This window comes from Chroicocephalus ridibundus, chromosome 2 (genome assembly GCF_963924245.1).
Source record: "Chroicocephalus ridibundus chromosome 2, bChrRid1.1, whole genome shotgun sequence".
Classification (NCBI taxonomy): domain Eukaryota; kingdom Metazoa; phylum Chordata; class Aves; order Charadriiformes; family Laridae; genus Chroicocephalus; species Chroicocephalus ridibundus.
This window is the reverse complement of record NC_086285.1, coordinates 23,677,017-23,695,876: the sequence shown is the minus strand read 5'-3', so window position 1 is coordinate 23,695,876 and position 18,860 is coordinate 23,677,017. Positions and strand designations below refer to the sequence as shown.

The 18,860-nt window shown below is 38.4% G+C and overlaps 1 protein-coding gene across 5 annotated transcripts in view; it reads right to left on the bottom strand.

The window, feature by feature from the left end:
- Positions 1–996: 996 nt before the first annotated feature.
- Positions 997–18,860, bottom strand: part of MINDY3 (MINDY lysine 48 deubiquitinase 3) — a 60,219-nt gene continuing 42,355 nt past the window's right edge. For all 5 annotated transcript variants that reach the window (XM_063324751.1, XM_063324754.1, XM_063324752.1 and 2 more), the window contains 5 exons: positions 12,097–12,169; positions 11,236–11,308; positions 6,675–6,762; positions 3,324–3,395; positions 997–2,080 (listed from right to left, as the gene is read on the bottom strand). In XM_063324751.1, the coding sequence (XP_063180821.1) occupies positions 1,931–2,080; positions 3,324–3,395; positions 6,675–6,762; positions 11,236–11,308; positions 12,097–12,169 (456 nt within the window). In that variant the 3' untranslated portion in view covers positions 997–1,930. The remainder of the gene's footprint in view (positions 2,081–3,323; positions 3,396–6,674; positions 6,763–11,235; positions 11,309–12,096; positions 12,170–18,860) is intronic.

Sequence of the window (18,860 nt, the reverse complement as noted above, 5' to 3'; positions counted from 1 at the left end):
CCATTCCTGAAGGACTGCACCCCATGCAAAGGACCCACGCTGGAGCAGTTTGTGAAGAACTGCAGCCCATGGGAAGGCCTTTGGAGTACTTTGTGAAGGATTGTCTCCTGTGGGTTGGACACCACACCGGAGCAGGGGAAGAGGGTGAGGAGGAAGGAGTGGCAGGGATGAAGTGTTATGAACTGACCACAACCTCCATTCTCCATTCCCCGGCCCTTCTCGGCGGGGAGGAGGAAGAGGGATTGAAGTCGAGCCTGGGAAGAAGGGAGGTGCAGAAGAAGGTGTTTTCAGTTTTGTTTTTGTTTCTCACTATTCGTATTTTTAATTAACAATAAATTAAATTAATTTAGTCTGTTTTGCCCTGCCCAAAACTAGTGAACTATCTCCCTGCTCTTATCTCAATGAGACAAGGAGCTTTTTCATCTATTTTTTTGCCCTGTCTTGCTGATGCAGGGGAGCGAGAGAGCAGCTGGGTGGGCACCTTGCAGCCAGCCAAGGCTAACCCACCTCAGAACTATACTGTCCACCCATTGCCAGATGTAAATCTGACAGATACATTGTGCAGTCTTTAAGAGGACAGATCTGCAAGTGTCATGCAATGGATGTTCTCTTTCTACCACTACTACAGGGTTTACAGAGCAAATTCCCCAACAAGGCTTTCTGCCACACACTACATACCTCATTTTTGACCAAATCAGTTTGTTCTCCTGCATGACAATCATTCTAGAGTCACCTTGTTATTTACACATGAAAATAAATTTTTTAAAAGTAAGTAATTCTGAATGTGAAATTCAGCCCTGCTGGCAACAGCGTATGCTCTACAATCACAGTTAAGATGCGAAACATTAGGGTGAGTTTTTTTGTTTGTTTGTTGTGGGTTTTTTTTTCTGAGATGCGTTCAACTCAAAACGTGACATTTCTAAACCTACGGTCCCTTTCCATCATCTTAGAGAGGCAGTAAAGAAGTTCGACTGAAACCCAACTTAAAACAATACATCATAATTCAAGGAAAAGATTTTATTTTAGGGCTAACAAGTTGATAATAAATAAAGGAATATAATAATGTAATAACAGATGTTCTCATGCACTTAACACATACAATAACGCTGGCTTACACTGCTGTTTGGACAAATTGAGAAGAGGTATTTGGCAATATTATAAGTTTGAATAGTTTAGAGATTACAGAACAAGAAATTCTTTCCGCTGTTTTTACATTTCTTTTATACAAATTCAAATAAATATTAATAAATCTATTTTTCCTCAGATTTTCTGTTCACTTTTAACATGCCCGATAACTAAGCCACAGTAATATACAACTGCCAAGAAAGAGTATTTATGAATTATACTTATTAATATTCCTAAAAATGTATCATATTTATGTCACATTGTGCAAGCTCTTCAGGTAAAATTAGGTTTTAGGAAAAATTGCAGAAAATTTAAACTCATTAAAACATATCCAGTGCAAAGGCCAGTCTAGTCCACACATTATGGTACTGTAATGTAAGCCAATATAATTTAAATAATAAAACATGCCTATATGATTCAGAGGAAGCAGAATATGTTTTATGTTTTAAAGATCTGATATCTAATATGCAGATTCTGCAATATTAGACATTTTTCAGATCTTCATGAGATGGCAAAATAATGTTAAGACTTTATAAGTAGGCTTTTTTTTTAGTTTTAGGATAACTCACATTAACAGTACTACAGTGGCCAAAAAAGACAAACTATTATAATAGAAATCAATCTGATTAAAAAATTAAATATTCCAATTAACACTGAAAAAGTGTTTGTAATCATTATTTACAATTCATCAATGATACCAGTGTATAACTTCACGCAGTCAAAGCATACCACTTTCCAAGCAAATACCAACTCTTGTATCCCCGTTCAAGCATCTGACAGTAGTATGTTGTTTATGCGCAACATATCAGTTTAAAGAAGGAGATCGATCTGTTGTCCAGAGTAATTCTATATATGGCCATTTGGTTTGCAAGCAGCGTTTTACAGGAGTGTCGTCGGTCTGTAGCATTGGTTCTTCAAACCCCATAACAACTGCTGTGCCTTCTACATACATGACCTGTCAAAAGAAAACCAGTTACGTCAGCCTACATTTGTTTAAAAACTCTAAGATGAGATGATTAGGCTCACCAGATTAGGAGAGGATTTGTTATGATACTTTTTTTTTTTTACTACAAAAATCAAATCCATTAAGTTTTATATAGGATTTTTTTTTAATGAAATGAGGTATGAAATTGAAAAAAAACCCTAATCTCTTAGACTGATAAGGCCATATTCATTCGACTGTTTACTTCAACAGACAGTGAAGGCCAAAACTGGGTGAAAAAAAAATCTAGGAAATGAAATGCAAAAATTCTGTGACAACAGAGCTACTACTGTTGCAGTTGCAAAGTTTGATATTGTTATTTTATAAGGACTGTGTTCCTTAGACTTAACTTTACGGAATTTATTTTCCATAAAATGGAACGGCTGTTGCAAATCAGCTCTATTCATAAAACAGTATTTAAAATGCTGTAAGTAGAATGCTCCGGAAACAAAAATTTGTTTAAATTTTCTTGATTATGTATATATGTTCAGTAGTAAAGATAAATGCATCTTTGAATGCTTTTGCCTACATTTTGGGGTATGAAACTGCTGGAGATTTCACAGGGGTAATTTTAAGGACTTCCAAAGTCCGAAGTTCTGAAGACTGAGAATATACATTTTCTCGAAGAGTCTTCTTACTTGAAGTCATCAGTTCCTGACGTCTATTATACGTCCTTATACTCCTTATGACGTCCTTATACTCTTCTACCCTAACTGCTAATGCAGGAACTAACTTAGAAGCAGTCATGGTGTGTCATGTATACCCCTCCTTCCAAGAAAGCTGAAAATGAAACAGGTCATTTTTGTCCCCCATTAAATGGCTGCAGAAAATAATTGATTTTTTAGGCAAGTCTGGAGTACTAAAATATTTCACAAAAAATTCCAAACATCTCAATTTAGATGTAGGGCCACTTACAGAAGTTGCAGTTTGTCTTTGTTACATCTCCATTGTCCTTTACATTTCAGATCCCACTTCTCATGGATAAGCATGAGCAATGCTCTATTCAAAATGCATCGCTTAAGAGATGTGGTCTACCCAGGCAATACACTACACTAGCTAAAATATGACCAGGAGCACAAAGCAGTTTCCAATTCCAAATATATCATTTTGGAAGTAAATTATCAAAATAATAGTTTTGTAAAGAGTCTGTTTCAAGTTAAAGTATATTTGTTCACTAATTGTTATTAGGCCTAGATTTATGTTTCTTAAATCTTACCTTTTCATTGTAGTTCGATTGCTTCAGTCCGTTGTAATGGTAAACAGTGAATGACTCTGAAACCCTGGAGTCCTAGTAGAGAGAAGACAGTTAATTTCATGTGACACATACATCATGCCTTGCAGTCTCTTATGACTCTTTATGACTAGACAGATGCATTTAAACAGGAAGACTGAAGGAAACTGTAAAAAAGTACAATCTCTTTACTGGTGATACCATCTTGAAGATTTTGTTCATTTTACCTTTCTCATCAGAAATTAAAAAAAAAGATGTTAGTAAGTTAATGGGTAACACCCCAAGAGGAAGTCATTATTTTCTGTGTTCATCCGGACACTTTAAACTACAACTTCAGCACTGACCACGTAGAAACTGTCCTAATTTTTCAAGTCAGACACCTTATATAGTAGCCACATTCGCGCGTATTTATGACTGTTTGGATGCTACCAAGTTAAATATTTACTAATGACCAGATCCAACCTCCAGCCCTCCATATGAGAGACGAAAAGTAATTTATGCTCACTCCTGCCTAACTGTATAACTAATGGTGCAGACACCTGTTCAGCTGAGGCCGAACAGCAGAGGCACTGCAGTTGTCAACCTTTACATGCCAAGTGTTTAAATGCTTTAGTCCTAAAAGGACTGAAAAGCTTTGCATTTCACTGAATCAGGAAACACAAATCAGGTGTAATATCATCTCTTTTAAGCCTACTGGACCAGGCTCCAAACAAAAGCTTATCCCTTTTTTAAGTACATGGAGGTAAAGACTGGGAATGAGAAGAAATCTGCTCAGGTTACACTACATCCATCAGATTATGAAAAGCCCTCATTCACTTTTCTCCTCTTAAATGATTAAAAACCTTATCTCCGTATAGGTCTCTCACAGCAACCCAGGCTACTCGGGGGAGGGAGGGTGGTGACCAGGAAGGTAAGTGGTAACTGCTTACAGAAGTTGCTTCACAGAGATGAATAAAATCAAGCTTTGCCTGGAAAGCGGGCAGTTATTTTTTTCCCTGAGGAAGAAGGCTCACCCTGAAGGAAAAGAAGGGCTGCTTTCCAGGTCCTGTCCCATGGATGTAAAACATTTTGTGTGGTAATTGTTTCCCAAAAAAAGGGTTACCGGGGAATTCAGGAATCCTCCTCTCCAGGTGACTGCCCTAAGCACTGAAGAGTCAGGCTCTCTCAGGCTAAATGATCTTTGAATATTTTTCTTCTAAGCCAACAGTTTTAAAAAGGAAAGCTGAGATCCCTTCCTGCTTTTGAGGTGGAGTTTAGTACTTTGTAGGAGAGTAAGAATGGGGTTTTGAATATTCTCAGCAAAGGAATTGAATCTGGATCTCCTGAGCACTAGCTACACGTTCAAATACTGTATAAAGGGGAACATTAACAATTCCAGCCATCACTGGCATCTGCCATTTCCTCACGTATTTTAGAGACATACATTCATTTTCATTTCTGCAGAATTTCACTTTCAGAAAGAATTCCGAACGAGGTGTCAGTATGGGTAATGGCTCCTGCTGTCTGATCCACGGAGCACAGACAGACTGGACAACATATCTGTGCCCTCAGCATTCATTCAGTAACTGACACTGGCAGGTCCCACTCCAAAATATGCCGATTGTTCGGACTATACCCTTAAGGCAGTAACACCTCCCATGTTTCGTACTGGAGCCAGGGAAGGTTCAACAGCACAGGCCAAACTGAGTAGTGGGGAATCACGTGCAGCAGGGAATTAATACTTAACAGAGAGACAACGACTTGGGGGCTCCAACTTTACAGCAGGGACAGAGTTCTTCCACCAAATCTGTAGGTGACTAAGGTGGGGATCTGCCCATCATTGCACTATGCTCCCTCCTCATCTGTCCTTCTTCAGTCAGGGATGCTCTTCAGCAACAGGCAACTGAGGCAGCAGCCCAATACGGTGGCTGTTGTCTCCTCGAGCCCTCTGCAGACCTATGGCCTGCAGAACTGGACAGTTTAGGCACAGCCAGTTACGGAGGATGTGCTTTGGCTTCCTGAACTTCATTCTTAGCATCTGGGGCCTAAAATGAAGCAGTAGAGTCTTCCAGATTTGCAAGTGTAATACAATTGTAAGAAATAAGAATAAATTATATTAAATTGTAAAGATATTTCCACTTCTACAAAATGAAAGGAAGAAGAAACAGTTGGCAAATACACAATGCAGATGTAATTCTGTAAATCTGTAGAAAACGAGCACTCTAACTCCTTCTTTTTCCTCTACATGATGAATCATCTCTTAATGATGCATTCAGTCCCTACCATCTTTGGCAGTGCAGTTGTAGTGTGTTCTGAATGACCACATTGTTTCATAGTACAGAATACTACACCCGAACAGTGCTGCGCAACTCTTAACAAAAAAAGTCTTGCTGAAGGCATTTTAAAAATATTAGTTTCACATTTCCTCCCTTGTAAAAATTAAGCCGTATAGTTTCAATGACATGTTAAGCCACAAAAGCCTCCAAAGAAGTACTCCTCTCAGCCCTCCTCTTGCCTCCCCAGCCCCTCTTTCTGTCACTGGGAAAACCCTCTCTCTTCTGCCAATGCAAGCTATTGCATGGCCATGGATGAGCCTCCATAAACCTGCAGAGAGATCTCTCATCCAGACCAGTTCCCTCTTCTGGTTTGCCACATATCGGTACAAAGAGGTTCCTGGGGGCAGAAGGGAGGCAGCATGAGGGCAGGAGAATGTGACCCAGGGCAAGGGGAGAAGAGGACAGCAGTGCTAGCTTAACACATGCTTCTCAGTGGTGGTGCTACTTTAATGAATATATGGAACAGACTGAGAGTTTGAAAATAATTTTCCATTACCCTGGCAGATACCAACCTCCACATACGCTAAACGTAACTCTACCATGATTTTTTGTTAAACTGTCAAAAATTTTACATTATGAGAGATATACATAAAAATAGTTTTAAATAAGTTTGTAACCTTTTCCCATTTGCTAGCAATTACAGCAGACATTTATAATATTGATAAAACCAGTATGGTCATTTATTCTCAGAAAAACTAAGCTCAGATGAACTTTCTGAGCAGGGAACCAGTTCAATTTCATACGCAAAATGATTATATATTTCCTGAAGTTAATTTTAGAAGTTGTCACTATAATGGAGTTTCCTTCCAGTGTAAAGCTGACAAAATCACGGACACCTTATGCAAAACGGAAGTCTACAGTTTGTTGTGTAACACAAGAAGTTATTTGCTGGTCAGCTGTGTCAAATGAATGCAATACATTAAAAATAGCTCTATGATGCTGATGGAAGTGTTTAATGAATCTAATCTCAATGACAAGCAGAATAGACAATGCTCTGCAGCGATAAAGCTATATCGATTACCTGCTCAGGGAAAAATTCTTGCAGAAAGGGACCCAGTAATATGATGCCCAGTCCTTCTGGGTCTAATTTGGTCTTCATGAGGTTTACACTATGACAAAAACATGGAATATAAAAGTATGAGTAAGACATTTTTATTCTTGCATGACTAAGTTACGCTGTGCTACCACAGTACTGGCTGCCAAGTATAGCAATACTATTCTATTTTTAATCCTAAGTGACAACTGCACCAGAATGGCATGCAAGTTGCCAAAACACGGTTATTTTTAAATAAAAGTAATCTGTTCTTTTAAATCAAATAAGTGATAATTCTGAAGGACCACCATATTTGGAAAAATAACTTGAAACCCATATAATGTAAAACCAGGTTTACAGCCCCAAAGGCATTTTGCTGTCTTGTAAGCATTCTTGAACATAAACCAGTCATCTTTTAAATACAGCTCCGTAACTGCCAAACAACCTGTTTTCAAATGGAGATTTGAAAAGCCTCCAAGATTTTCTAAGTACACTGAAAGAAAATTAACAGACACATTTCTTATTTACATCATGTCCTTGATATTAAAGAAGCCAAAACCAATAAATAATGAAAATATTAACAATACTAATCTGAAAGTCTTACTGCATGAATATGGTATAATTTCAAGCCACTACAAATGAATGGCAATTATAACTTCCTATTTCTATCTAAGCAATATATTTCTGCAGGCATCAGATCGCTTAAACATTTATTTGCATCTACCTATCCTTTTGCCTCAGTTACAAGTTGTACCGTCCACAAGAATGTCCTCATTGGGCCAAGCCAACAGAGCGTCTTGCCCAGTGTCCTGCTTCTGACATTGGTCAGTAGCGGATGCTTAGGACAGAGTACAACAGGGCAAACACACAGTGATATCCTTAGTTTACCCTCCCCTTTTCCAGCAGTCTGCTGCTCAAAGACATCTTCAGTGAGAGGCAGCATCTAAAACACAAAGATACATATTTATTCTTTCCATGCATGTGCCTAATTGGCTTTGAACCCATATACATTTGTGGCATTTAGTAAACTCCACTCACAAAATTAAAATTAAACTATGGATTCTGGGAATAAGTATCTCCCATTTTGAACGTGCCATCTGATAATTCAGTTTGATGACACCTCATTTTTGTATTGCGAGAAGCAATTAATAATGATTCCCTATTTATTATGAAACTCCAGATTTTAGAGACCTCTCTTCTGTGCTAATGGTCGTCTCTTTTCCAGGTTGAACAGTTCTTCCTTGTACTAATGCCCTTCTGTACCTTCGTTTACCTTCGTTGCCTTCCTGATACCTTTCTGAGGAGAAGGACCTGGGGGTCCTAGTAGACAGCAAATTATCCATGAGCCAGCAGTGTGCCCTTGTCGCCAAGAAGGCCAATGGCATCCTGGGCTGCATAGGAAAGACTGGCCAGTAGGTCGAGGGAGGTCATTCTCCCCCTCTACTCTGCACTGGTGAGCCACAATTGGAATATTGTGTCCAGTTTTCGGCTCCCCAGTTCAAGAGGGACAGGGAACTACTGGAGCGGGTCCAGCGAAGGGCAACCAAGGTGGTTATGGGACTGGAGCACCTCCCTTATGAGGAAAGGCAGAGAGAGCTGGGACTCTTTAGCCTGGAGAAGAGAAGGTTGAGGGGGGACCTGATTAATGTTTACAAGTATCTAAAGGGTGGGCTTAAGGAGGGTGGAGCCAGGCTCTTTTCATTGGTTCCCGGTGACAGGACAAGGGGCAATGGGCACAAGTTAGAACATAGGAAGTTCCGTTCAAATACACGGAAAAACTTCTTTACGGTGAGGGTGACAGAGCACTGGAACAGGCTGCCCAGGGAGGTTGTGGAGTCCCCTACTCTGGAGATTTTCAAGACCCGCCTGGATGCAGCCCTGAGGGATGTGCTTTAGGCAATCCTGCTCTAGCAGGGGAGTTGGACTAGATGATCTCTAGAGGTCCCTTCCAACTCTGAAGATTCTGTGATTCTGTGATTCTACAGTACTCTTTTTAAGATGGAGTGAAACATCACGTATTTATACAATGGCATAATTCCTAAATTCCACCCCGTATGTTTGTCTATCACTGAGTATCAGTTTAAATCGAAGATCTGTTCCTGAATGGTAATATCTAGTTCACGGCCCAACAATGTGTATGTAAAATCAGGATTGTTCTATCCCATGCGCAATCTATCTACATTTACTGGATTGAGAGTTCTCTGTTACGCTATCTTCCAGTAACTTCTGTGGCTCTTCCACACCATTTTTTATTATCTTGAATACTTTTGTATCAGCAGCAAACTATCATATTAATCCCTACCTTCAAATCCTCACCGGAGCCATGACAAACTTCACACACCTAGCACAAATTCCTGTAAAATTCTTCTAATGATCTCCCTCCGTTAAGAAAAAAATGACATTTTTATCCTTTGATCAGTTATTTATCCACATGAAAACCTTCTTTCTTATCCCATGTTTACACATGAAACATTTACGTGGGCATTTTCCCCAGATTTGCCCTCAAATCCTTTTCTAAGAACTGTTGTCCATTTGTCGCCTCTCATTCTAGCACCCTCTGGTACCAGGAGAGTTTACAGTGGTACGTAACCCAAACTAGCTCAGCAATTTCATTCTGATCTAAGTTTTAAAGTATGGGCAGTGTACAAAACTAAATCCATTAATCAGGAGGGGAGATTTAATGCATTTGATTGCTGTATGTTTCAATTGAGGCTTTTTCATTCAGCAAACAGCTAACGCCATTCAATGTTACTGAGAAGTGTGTGGGGAGTAAAGCCTCCAGCACTGGTCAAACAGACAGATAGGATAAAATATTTTTAAAAAGCTAAATTTAGATTGACAGATGTACTCCAAGTGGCGCCCTAAAGAGTATCACATGGTTTTTAGAAACAAACAGACATAACAAACCAGAGAGCTGGGTTCTCAGATGTATTTACTAACAGACTATAAAAGTTCTACTAAAAGCACATGCAACGGCATTCAATACTGGAATGGCTAATCCATTGTTAATTCACGTCTGCTCTACAAAGTTTTCCACTCTGTAATTCTTAAACCCTAAGCAGGTCTGACCATTATTCATCTTGAGATTCTATGAAGTTTAAAGCCTTGGACTAGATGACCACAAAGAATTTCCATTTAGTTCTTCAACTAAAAAGTGTAAATAATACACTTGAAAGCAATGTCTTTAATTTTACTTAAAAACAAACAAATAAACAAAAAACAACCTGAAAAGCCTGTGTGGAATTTGAAATGTGCTATTTGTACTTGTGTTCCACATTAAGTAGAGAGGACATCTAGAACCAAAACAGAGTAGGTCCTCAAAATCTAGTAACATTAGACAACATTTTTATTTAAGAGATGCTTCAAGACTGAATATTCCACAGTTTGATCATGGTTTTTCAATATAGCAGGCCTTCTGACTGGCTCTTCCTACATCAATTTATGAAATAGGCCAGGGCTACGCCACAGATACCCTGAAGGCCAAACAGCCAAACGGAAAAACTACTGAATGCAGAGAGAGGATTTCTGCAGATTTGTTGAGGCAGCAGAACAAAAAGGCCAGAAGAAAGCCTCTCAGACCTATTAAACTAAGGCTTTTTTCTTTTTCCCCTCCTTTAAAAAAATGTTTGCAGATTTCACTATTTCTTGACAAGATATGAATGCTAGACTTTTCCTCTTGTATTTTCTTTGGCTTTAGTGTCCGGGGTGTCTTTTGATTTCTGAAAAATTGATTTTCTTACTGAGAACAGCTCGGTAAACTTTGTTGGACTTCGTAACATTTGAAAGAACAGAAAATTGCAAAAATCAAATTTCAGATGGCTGTGGTAAGTAAACTTGCAGTCTCCACAGCCATTCTACAGAAACAACTGATTTAGTCCCCAATAAACTAGACCACGTGCTTACAAAAGAGCAAAACCATCTTTTGGAGATGGAAAAAAGTTCAAGCACTAGTTCTCCTTTCCGGGTTAAGCATTTAGCGGCAAAACATGGTAACTGTTGACAAAGAAGGTTAACTGCTGCCACTGTCTGTCCACATAAGAGCTAAAATAAACTTTTTCATTTGATAGTTTTAACTCTACTCCTAGGAATCAAGGTGTCAATCCTGGAAACAAATGTCAATTATAAACACTACAAGGTACTGAGTATTGGTAGAAACAAAAGCGTAACTGAAGCAGTTTCAGCTTCCAACTCTGCAGACAGATCCAGCAGTAATCCAGTGCTAATCTGCTGCCGAACACCTTGGTTGTTTGGCTCTTTTGTCACACAGTTTCACCCTTGTTAACATTCAGAAACACATTCACAACTATCTCCTCAATATGTAGTAATGCTGTAAGTTTGAGGGGTTTTTTTGGCTTCTGGTTATCACTATTAAGTTAGAGAGAGTTTAATTTGAATTCCTCCCATTTAATTTAAAGTTGACGTAAACACTTCAAAATAACAGTCCGTGCCCAGAACGTAAGCTAGAAAAAAATCCAGAAAACCCCCCTAAATTATAATTGACATGTGCTTAATTGATACTTCTGTAGTATTTAAATTTTATTATACTTACTATTCAGGATCTGAAACAAGGTCCAAGGCCTTCATTACATCTTCTAGCAGACTGTCAGGTATAAAACCATTATCTGAAAAAGTAGCAAAGCTTCTCATTAGGAAAATAAATAAAATGCTTTCCAGGAGTACAGATTTTATTCAAAAATACAAATATCGCATATCTTTATCTCTCAAATTTGCAAACAAATGGTGGGGTTCTAGAAGAAATATAGTTTTCAAACACTTCTCACCCACTTTAAAAAAAATGAGGAGTGCAATACAGAAACTGCAGGTTTATCATTCATACACGCAGAAGCTTAATACTTGCTAAGAATTCAATCTCTTTATAGCAATCTCCATTTGATACTATAGGATAATAACTGTACATTTTTTTCCCTTTTGAGTAGCTAAAATAGTACCCGAATGTTAGACATCCTCTATTTTCCAAAACATAAGAAAACTTTCAGTGCATGCCACAGTTAAGAACAAAATTTCACGAAGAATGCAATCACAGCGGATCAGTTATTTTATGAAAAAGTAATATAAGACAAATCAAATTATATTTAAGCTTCATGCTGATTACAAACAACATTACAAGGTTAATAGAGTTGTAGATTGACTACTTATTGAAAATTTCTTAAATACTAAGTATTTAATTCCTCTCTTAATCAGCTCAGATGTAAAAAGCGTATTACCCTGGCATGGAAGGGACAATGGATGTGCAAGTGTAGTATTTGGAACAAATTTTAGAAAATAATGATCCTATTTGTGAAGAGGCACTCTGCAGAATACAGTATTCATTACCATTTGGAATTTGTCTCTACTGAATGAGTACATTCTGATTATAAAACCTTATTTCAGCAAGAAGTACAGTCCTTACCCTCAGGGTCGTATGTCTGGAAAACCCTTCTAGCTTGTTCTGAAGGTGCTTCAGGAGCAACAAGGGCCATATCCTTAGGAAAAAAAAAAAAGAAAAAAAAGAAAAATTTCAGAATATTCTTAATTCAGATACAGATTATTAAGGAAATATTTGGCCATACTACAAAGGTTTGGACCTTAAATTAATAAAAAAATAAATACAAGAAAACAGAAGAAAAATTACAGTAATTTGGCAATATTGCTGATAGTGACATAAAAGAAACATGTTAAAAATTATTCCAAAAACTTCTAGACAAGTTTTATGTAATATTTTCATGCAGATTTTGTGGCACAAAAGCTACTTGGAGATGACATGTCTTATCTGGAGATTTATATTTATAGTATCATTCTTTATATCTGAAATCACATATACATGTACCAGTGAAATTTAGTGAGTGTACTATGCATAGATAGAGACATTTAAAATTGTTTAGATAGAAAGCTGTAAGAGAATGTTTTGAAGTTCATTTCACAGAAGCGCAGAACACAAATTTTTAACCGCATAAAAAAGTATGATTTCAATAGTAGCTATTGTAATGCTTTTCTTTATCTGTGACACTTAAAATCCCAAATACAAGCATGCTTTCTAAAACATATGTGGGGAGGCACATGTCTACCTACTATTATAAAACCAGCAAAAAGCATATGACTCTGATTTTATGCCAAAAAATTATTATTAAAAACGTGAAATTAATAAGTTATTCATGAGAAATGAAAGGTGGCGTAAAGGTTAAGAAATGCACCTATTCAAGACACCCTTTAGTTTAAAAAGATACAAAGACTTGATGTTGAAGTAGAATTGTACGTCTCCTGTTGCAAATTTACAATCCCCTAGGTTGTTTTTTACGCAGAATGAAAAATGAAAAACTTGCTCAAAGGGAAATAACTGCATTTGACAATATGCCCTCTATAGTTTTTCTCGCCGTCACAGTGAAAATGTATTGCTACCTGCTATGCTATGAACAGTAAAGACAAAAGCCCACAACTAGCAGCATTGACATTACTCTGAATAACATGAAACTTGCTTTTGTTCATATTGTTTTAAGTACATTGATTTTGTTACAAATCAAAAAGTTACCTTAAACTGTTTCATAAAGTATACATAATTTTTTTTTCTTTTTATTTCCTGTTCAGCTCAACTTTGCTTTCTGAAAATGACTTAGATTTTCTTGAAAGAGAGAATCATGACAGCATACTCTCATTGTGCCTGTGTGTGCTAAGAGTGAACTTGGTCTAAACCGCGCAAGTCTGTAGTGCTTCATTTGCAGGAAGGCACAGAAAAGAACTCAGAAAACGTAGAATTAAGAGATGCATAATAACCAACTGTTCTTTTAACAGATTAAAAGAACTGCTTCAGGGAAAGAACAGAAGTAAATCATACATTTGACCAGAAATCCACTCTTACACAGTTTCTCCTAATAGCTGACTCCAAATCAATCAAGAATTTTAAGTATACACCTAATGACATCCAGCATATACTTAAAAACTTTCCTGAATGAAAGCCAGCTGCCTAGGACACACCAACAGGGATAACAGGGAACACAACAGACACTCAAAAATAACAGGCAACAGTTTTACTTCGAACAGATGAATGATACAGCTCTTACTGGTGTAAGATGCATGCAATGAAGGTAACAGAGCTCCCCTTGTTTCCATGAACAGGAGAGACAAAAATTTGGATTATATTAGACAAAAAGTTAGGAGACAACTGCCCTGTCTCCCAAGGCTCTAGATCACCAGCCCATTACAAACTTTGACTCCTAAGGGCTACTTCATTGCCGCTTGAGCACAATGCAAACATCTACATCACCAAGCAATCATAGAATCATAGGGTTGGAAGGGACCTCTGGAGATCATCTAGTCCATCCCCCCTGCCAGAGCAGGGTCACCTAGAGCCGGTTACACAGGAACATGTCCAGGTGGGTTTTGAATGTCTCCAGAGACGGAGACACCACCACGTAGTGCATGGAGGGAAGGACTGGGGTTCAATTTGCTGTGCTGTGATTAACGAGTATCCACATCACATCTTTACTAGCAATGAAGTTTGTGCCAAATGTCAGCCCTAGAAGCACACTATGCAGAAGCAGAGCCAGCTGTTGTAAGCCCTTATGTCCACATGGCAGGTGAGGCACTCTGAAAGGCTTCCCAGTGTGCAACTTCAAATGTTGGCTCCACCAGGAGAGAAACAGCTTTCAGCACAACTGTAGGATACTTAATTGCATGCAGCAGGATTCCAAGTGTAGACGCAACACAAATTTGCACCAAAAAGAAGCTCTCCAACATGTTAAATCACTAATATAGATGGATCTGGTGAATCATGTCTGCTAGAATTCTCCTAGTTCCTGAGAGGTGATAGACTTACCAGGACTAACTTACTTCTGGTCCAGCTTACTGCCTCTCTTGCAGCACAAGTGCCACCTTTCACTGTGGCTGGACTGCAGAGCCCATGGTCAGGTGAGAAGCTGGCCAGCCTGCAGAGAAACTAGAACTCTATGCCTCCCACACCACGTGACTTCTCCCATCACCCTATACCCCAGTACTCCCTATACCCCAGTACTCCAAGTGAGAAAGGGTACAGAAGAAACCAATTTGGGAGAAGTCCCTTTGTCCTTCTAGTTTCTCCTAGTGAGAACAACTTGTAAACTGCTTGCTTAATATGCTGGAAAAATAAAACCTAGATTTTTATATTAATTCAGTATCATAATAATGTAATTTTAAGGATCCATAAACATGACTAATTTGGAACAAAACCACTATTTAACGAAAAATATTCCAGTGATTTTATAAATGAATGATAACTAGAACACTTACAGAAAATCAATACTTTAACAGTGTAGCTTCAAGTTTATGCATGCTCTAAACTTTTTTAAAGTACTTTGTAGATAAAGAGACCATATTGCTTTAATAACATCTACAGATCAACACAATTAGTTTCATAATGCCAAATGATATATGAGGTTGTGCAGTTGTTGAGTATATACTGTTACAATGGGTAATGCTTATATGATTATATATGGTACGTACACACACTGCAAAATCTGATAATATTTTTACCAACTCTTATATAATTTGGAATACTCCAGAATTGGAAAAGTTTTATTTTGGGGAGTCAGTATATATTAAGTAGGAGTAGATTTCGCTATCAGTGGATTACACTATTTCAAGTAGTTCTCAGTTTAAAATAGATAGTGCCATAGTAACAACCAAATGGCCAGCGATTAGAAATCAGGATTTAACTCTAAAGAGGTGATATTTTTATGGTAGGTCCTTATTAACGAATTAGCAGCTCATCAAGGCAATATAACAAGGGAGAACTGTTCAAATTTCCATGGTATGGAAGGATATAACCAAAGTAACTTCCAACTGCACAGACATATTATTTCAAATGCAAACTACATAGTTCTACTTTGGTTTACCGGTATGCGGTTCTTTCCATAAAATCTAAATGTAATCCAAGAATAAAGACTATCATTTGCGTTGTCCTCCCTCCCCCAAATTATCTTGTTAATGTAGTACTTTCCAGTTTCATATGACGCAAACCAGTTTTTAAAAATAAGTCTCCTGCAACTATCTACAATTTTTTTTTCGATAGTCAAATTGCAAATAGTGCATATTTCTGTTATCATTTTAGTTTTCCAGGTCCTCAGTTATTTCAGTGCATGTGTACATGGGAAGAACTTAGAGAATACGTTACTGAAAGCATTACTCAATACTGAAAATTCTCCATGTCTTTCAAATGAACTTTTAAATATGGTAAAGCCAATTATTACACATTAATGCTTTTTATTCATTAAATGTAATTTAATGATGCTCTAAGCAAGTCATTTCAGGACAAAACTTTGAAAAGTTACCTGCCTTGGAGAGATGACAAACCCCCCCCCGACCCTCATCTTCAAAATAATTCTAGCCTTTCACTGAGACTGATGTCCTATAGTTAAAAATGAAAGATTTTAATCCTGTATATACAAACCCCATGCATCCCCTAACTTAGTATGTCATCCATTTCCAGCATCCAGAAAATTTAAATGTTCAACTAGTCCATATATTTGTATCTGGGGGAAAAAAAATGTAACATACACCTCATTCAGGCAGCAAAGCTGAAAACGTGACAAACATCTAACAAAAACATACTTCAGCTGCCCAAGCTGATATTTAATCACATTTGCCAAAATATATCCCCCACCCCAGCCTTATGAATTGTATTTTGATGTATCCCATGCATTGAAAGTTCCATATAAGGGAATCCCATCAACAGTTAATTATAATAATTATTTCCAAAACTAAGTACAACATGTCCCAAAAATCATATTTCACTCGTTGGCTCTTGTGATACACAAACAAGTCATTTTGTATTACTTTGAAAAGTTATTCTCATCAGTAGTACCAGTTATTTTAAGATCCCATGTTTACCCTCAGAGGCAAAAAATACTCTTCATAAGTTTTAATGAAAACATTCCAGAAGTTTTCATTCTACAAATCAAAACCAGAACATAATGGCTAAGCTACACCGACATCCTGGCTATGAAATTTTACAAAGATCCTGCCCTGAAAGACCTGTTGCCCTTGAAAATGAACTGTGTTTGCATGTGGACTGCTTTACAGTTCTACACTACCACTGTTGAGTGGTGATACATGGAAGAATTACGTATTGTAGTACTAACTTTCTTCTTAAAAATTTGCCTAAAGACAATACAGAAACACTGATAATTTATCAACTACAGAACTTGCTATAGTTTAATCAGATCTGCAAGAATGAAGATTATTGAATCCAGTCTTGTATTACAGAGAGAAAAAAGTGTGTCTTTTTCCATGCTATAATCAGTGGCTTTCAAGCCAACAACTTCTCCAAAATAGTTTCCTAAGAAAACAAGGTTGATGGAATCTCTGAAACCAATTCCCATCTCTCTAGCTCACTTCTGACTCCATTGCCCAGTTTCAGTTGACAGAGGGAATGGAGCCTTGTGGCTGGTTGTTGAAACTGGAAGCCAGGCCAGCAGAAAATGTACGGGTTTGCATGCCCACCGAGAGGGAAGGCAGAAGCCTGCTGTGAATCGCTCTGTTCGGCAATAGGTAGACAACTATCCAAACACCAGGCTTGTGACTGTGTGCCTGGCTGTTGCTGGGTGGACCGTCGCAGGAGACAAGTGGTGGGTTATGATTGCAGGTATCTGCGTGTGTGGGAGAGGGAGAAAGGGAGGTACGAGATAGACATGGAAAGGGAAAGAGTAAAAAAAAAAACAAACCTTTAATAAAGGGTCTAGGAGACAAGCTGCTGGAAGATAGGCTTCAGATGGTCTGCTCTAACATGCTTTGACTTAGAAGCGTTTCCATAGGTAGTTTTAAATCAACATGACTTGAAGTAATTCTACTGTTCCACTAACCGCCCAGGGGAGCTACCTTAGATTTCTCAAAGAACATTGCTTTATTAAGGTTCACATCAGCCTTTCAGGCTTCAGAGATGGCAAAACATTTGGTGAAGGTACAGACAATTCTGACAGATGTTGTGGAGGGAGGTGTCAGGAAGCGACCAGATGAGAAATCCAAAATTTATTTGGTAAAAGCATAGGTCCAATAAAGAGTAGAATAGTGGGCTGACTCAGTATAGACTTCCCCTTATCTCTTTACTCAACTGAAGGGGATATGTAGCTCGAAAGACTACCAGTCCAGCTCTCAACAGGGAGATGGCCAATGAAGACTAGTTCAAGACTTCCATTTGTGTTCAGGGACATCATGTGCACCAACAGGTGGGAAGGGCCACTGCCCACAGGTGCTGCAGTGATGGAAGTGTCCTCTGCAGATTGCTTACAATGCTTTTTTTGTGCTGGCTGGTGGAATAGGAGATTACTCTGCGGCATATTATCTTCTATGAGAGAAGGCATTTAAAAGTGTCAAACAACTGGAATGTACCCACAGAATAGTTGAAGGAGTGAAAGATTCTCTTGGTTGAGAGCTGTATATGGAGGAACTGAAGGAAAGGTCGGTCCTTGACTTAGCCGTCACTATACAAGAGCTCTGCAGCTACAACTGTTTCCACTTCAGAATGGCAGGTGTCAAAGATCACGTAACATATCCTCCTCAGCCTCGAAGAGTCCATCTGAGATTCAGAAAAAGCCAAAAGAAAATCCTTTCCTTGAACAAGAGAGGGAAAAGACACAACAGAAAGCATGCCACGGCCAAGGTAGCAGAGTTCTTATCCCGGGTCAGAAAATAAAATACAGGCCTTGTCATTCAGACCAGCAAAAGATGACAGAGTTTATCTGAAAGGGTTCATCAAGGGCTAGAGGTGGCGGTGGAGGAGAAACATTCACGGTAAGCAATTTATTTCAACAAGGTGGTTGAAAGGAAGCAAATTGGCTCTAGATGCACTCTGCCTTGTGAATATGAGTGAAAGCATTGCATTTACTCTACAGTAAATCTACTCTACTCTGCAGCACCTTGCTGGTGCTGCAAACGGAAGACAGTTCTCAATAGGGCAGACTGAGAAGCTACATATGGACGGCTATTTCAAATCCTTTATCACCTTCACCCATACTACCCAGACAGAAAAGGGAGCCTACTTCACCCAAGGGTGGGGTGAGGCTGTGGAGGAAAAGCAAACACAAGCCAAAGAGCAAGAATTAATAACAGAGAAATCTACAGTGAGGACACTGTCAGCCTATCCGTTTGGAAAGCAGGGCTTTTAGCATGCACTCAGCTATGTTATGGAAACCACAATATATGCTCCAT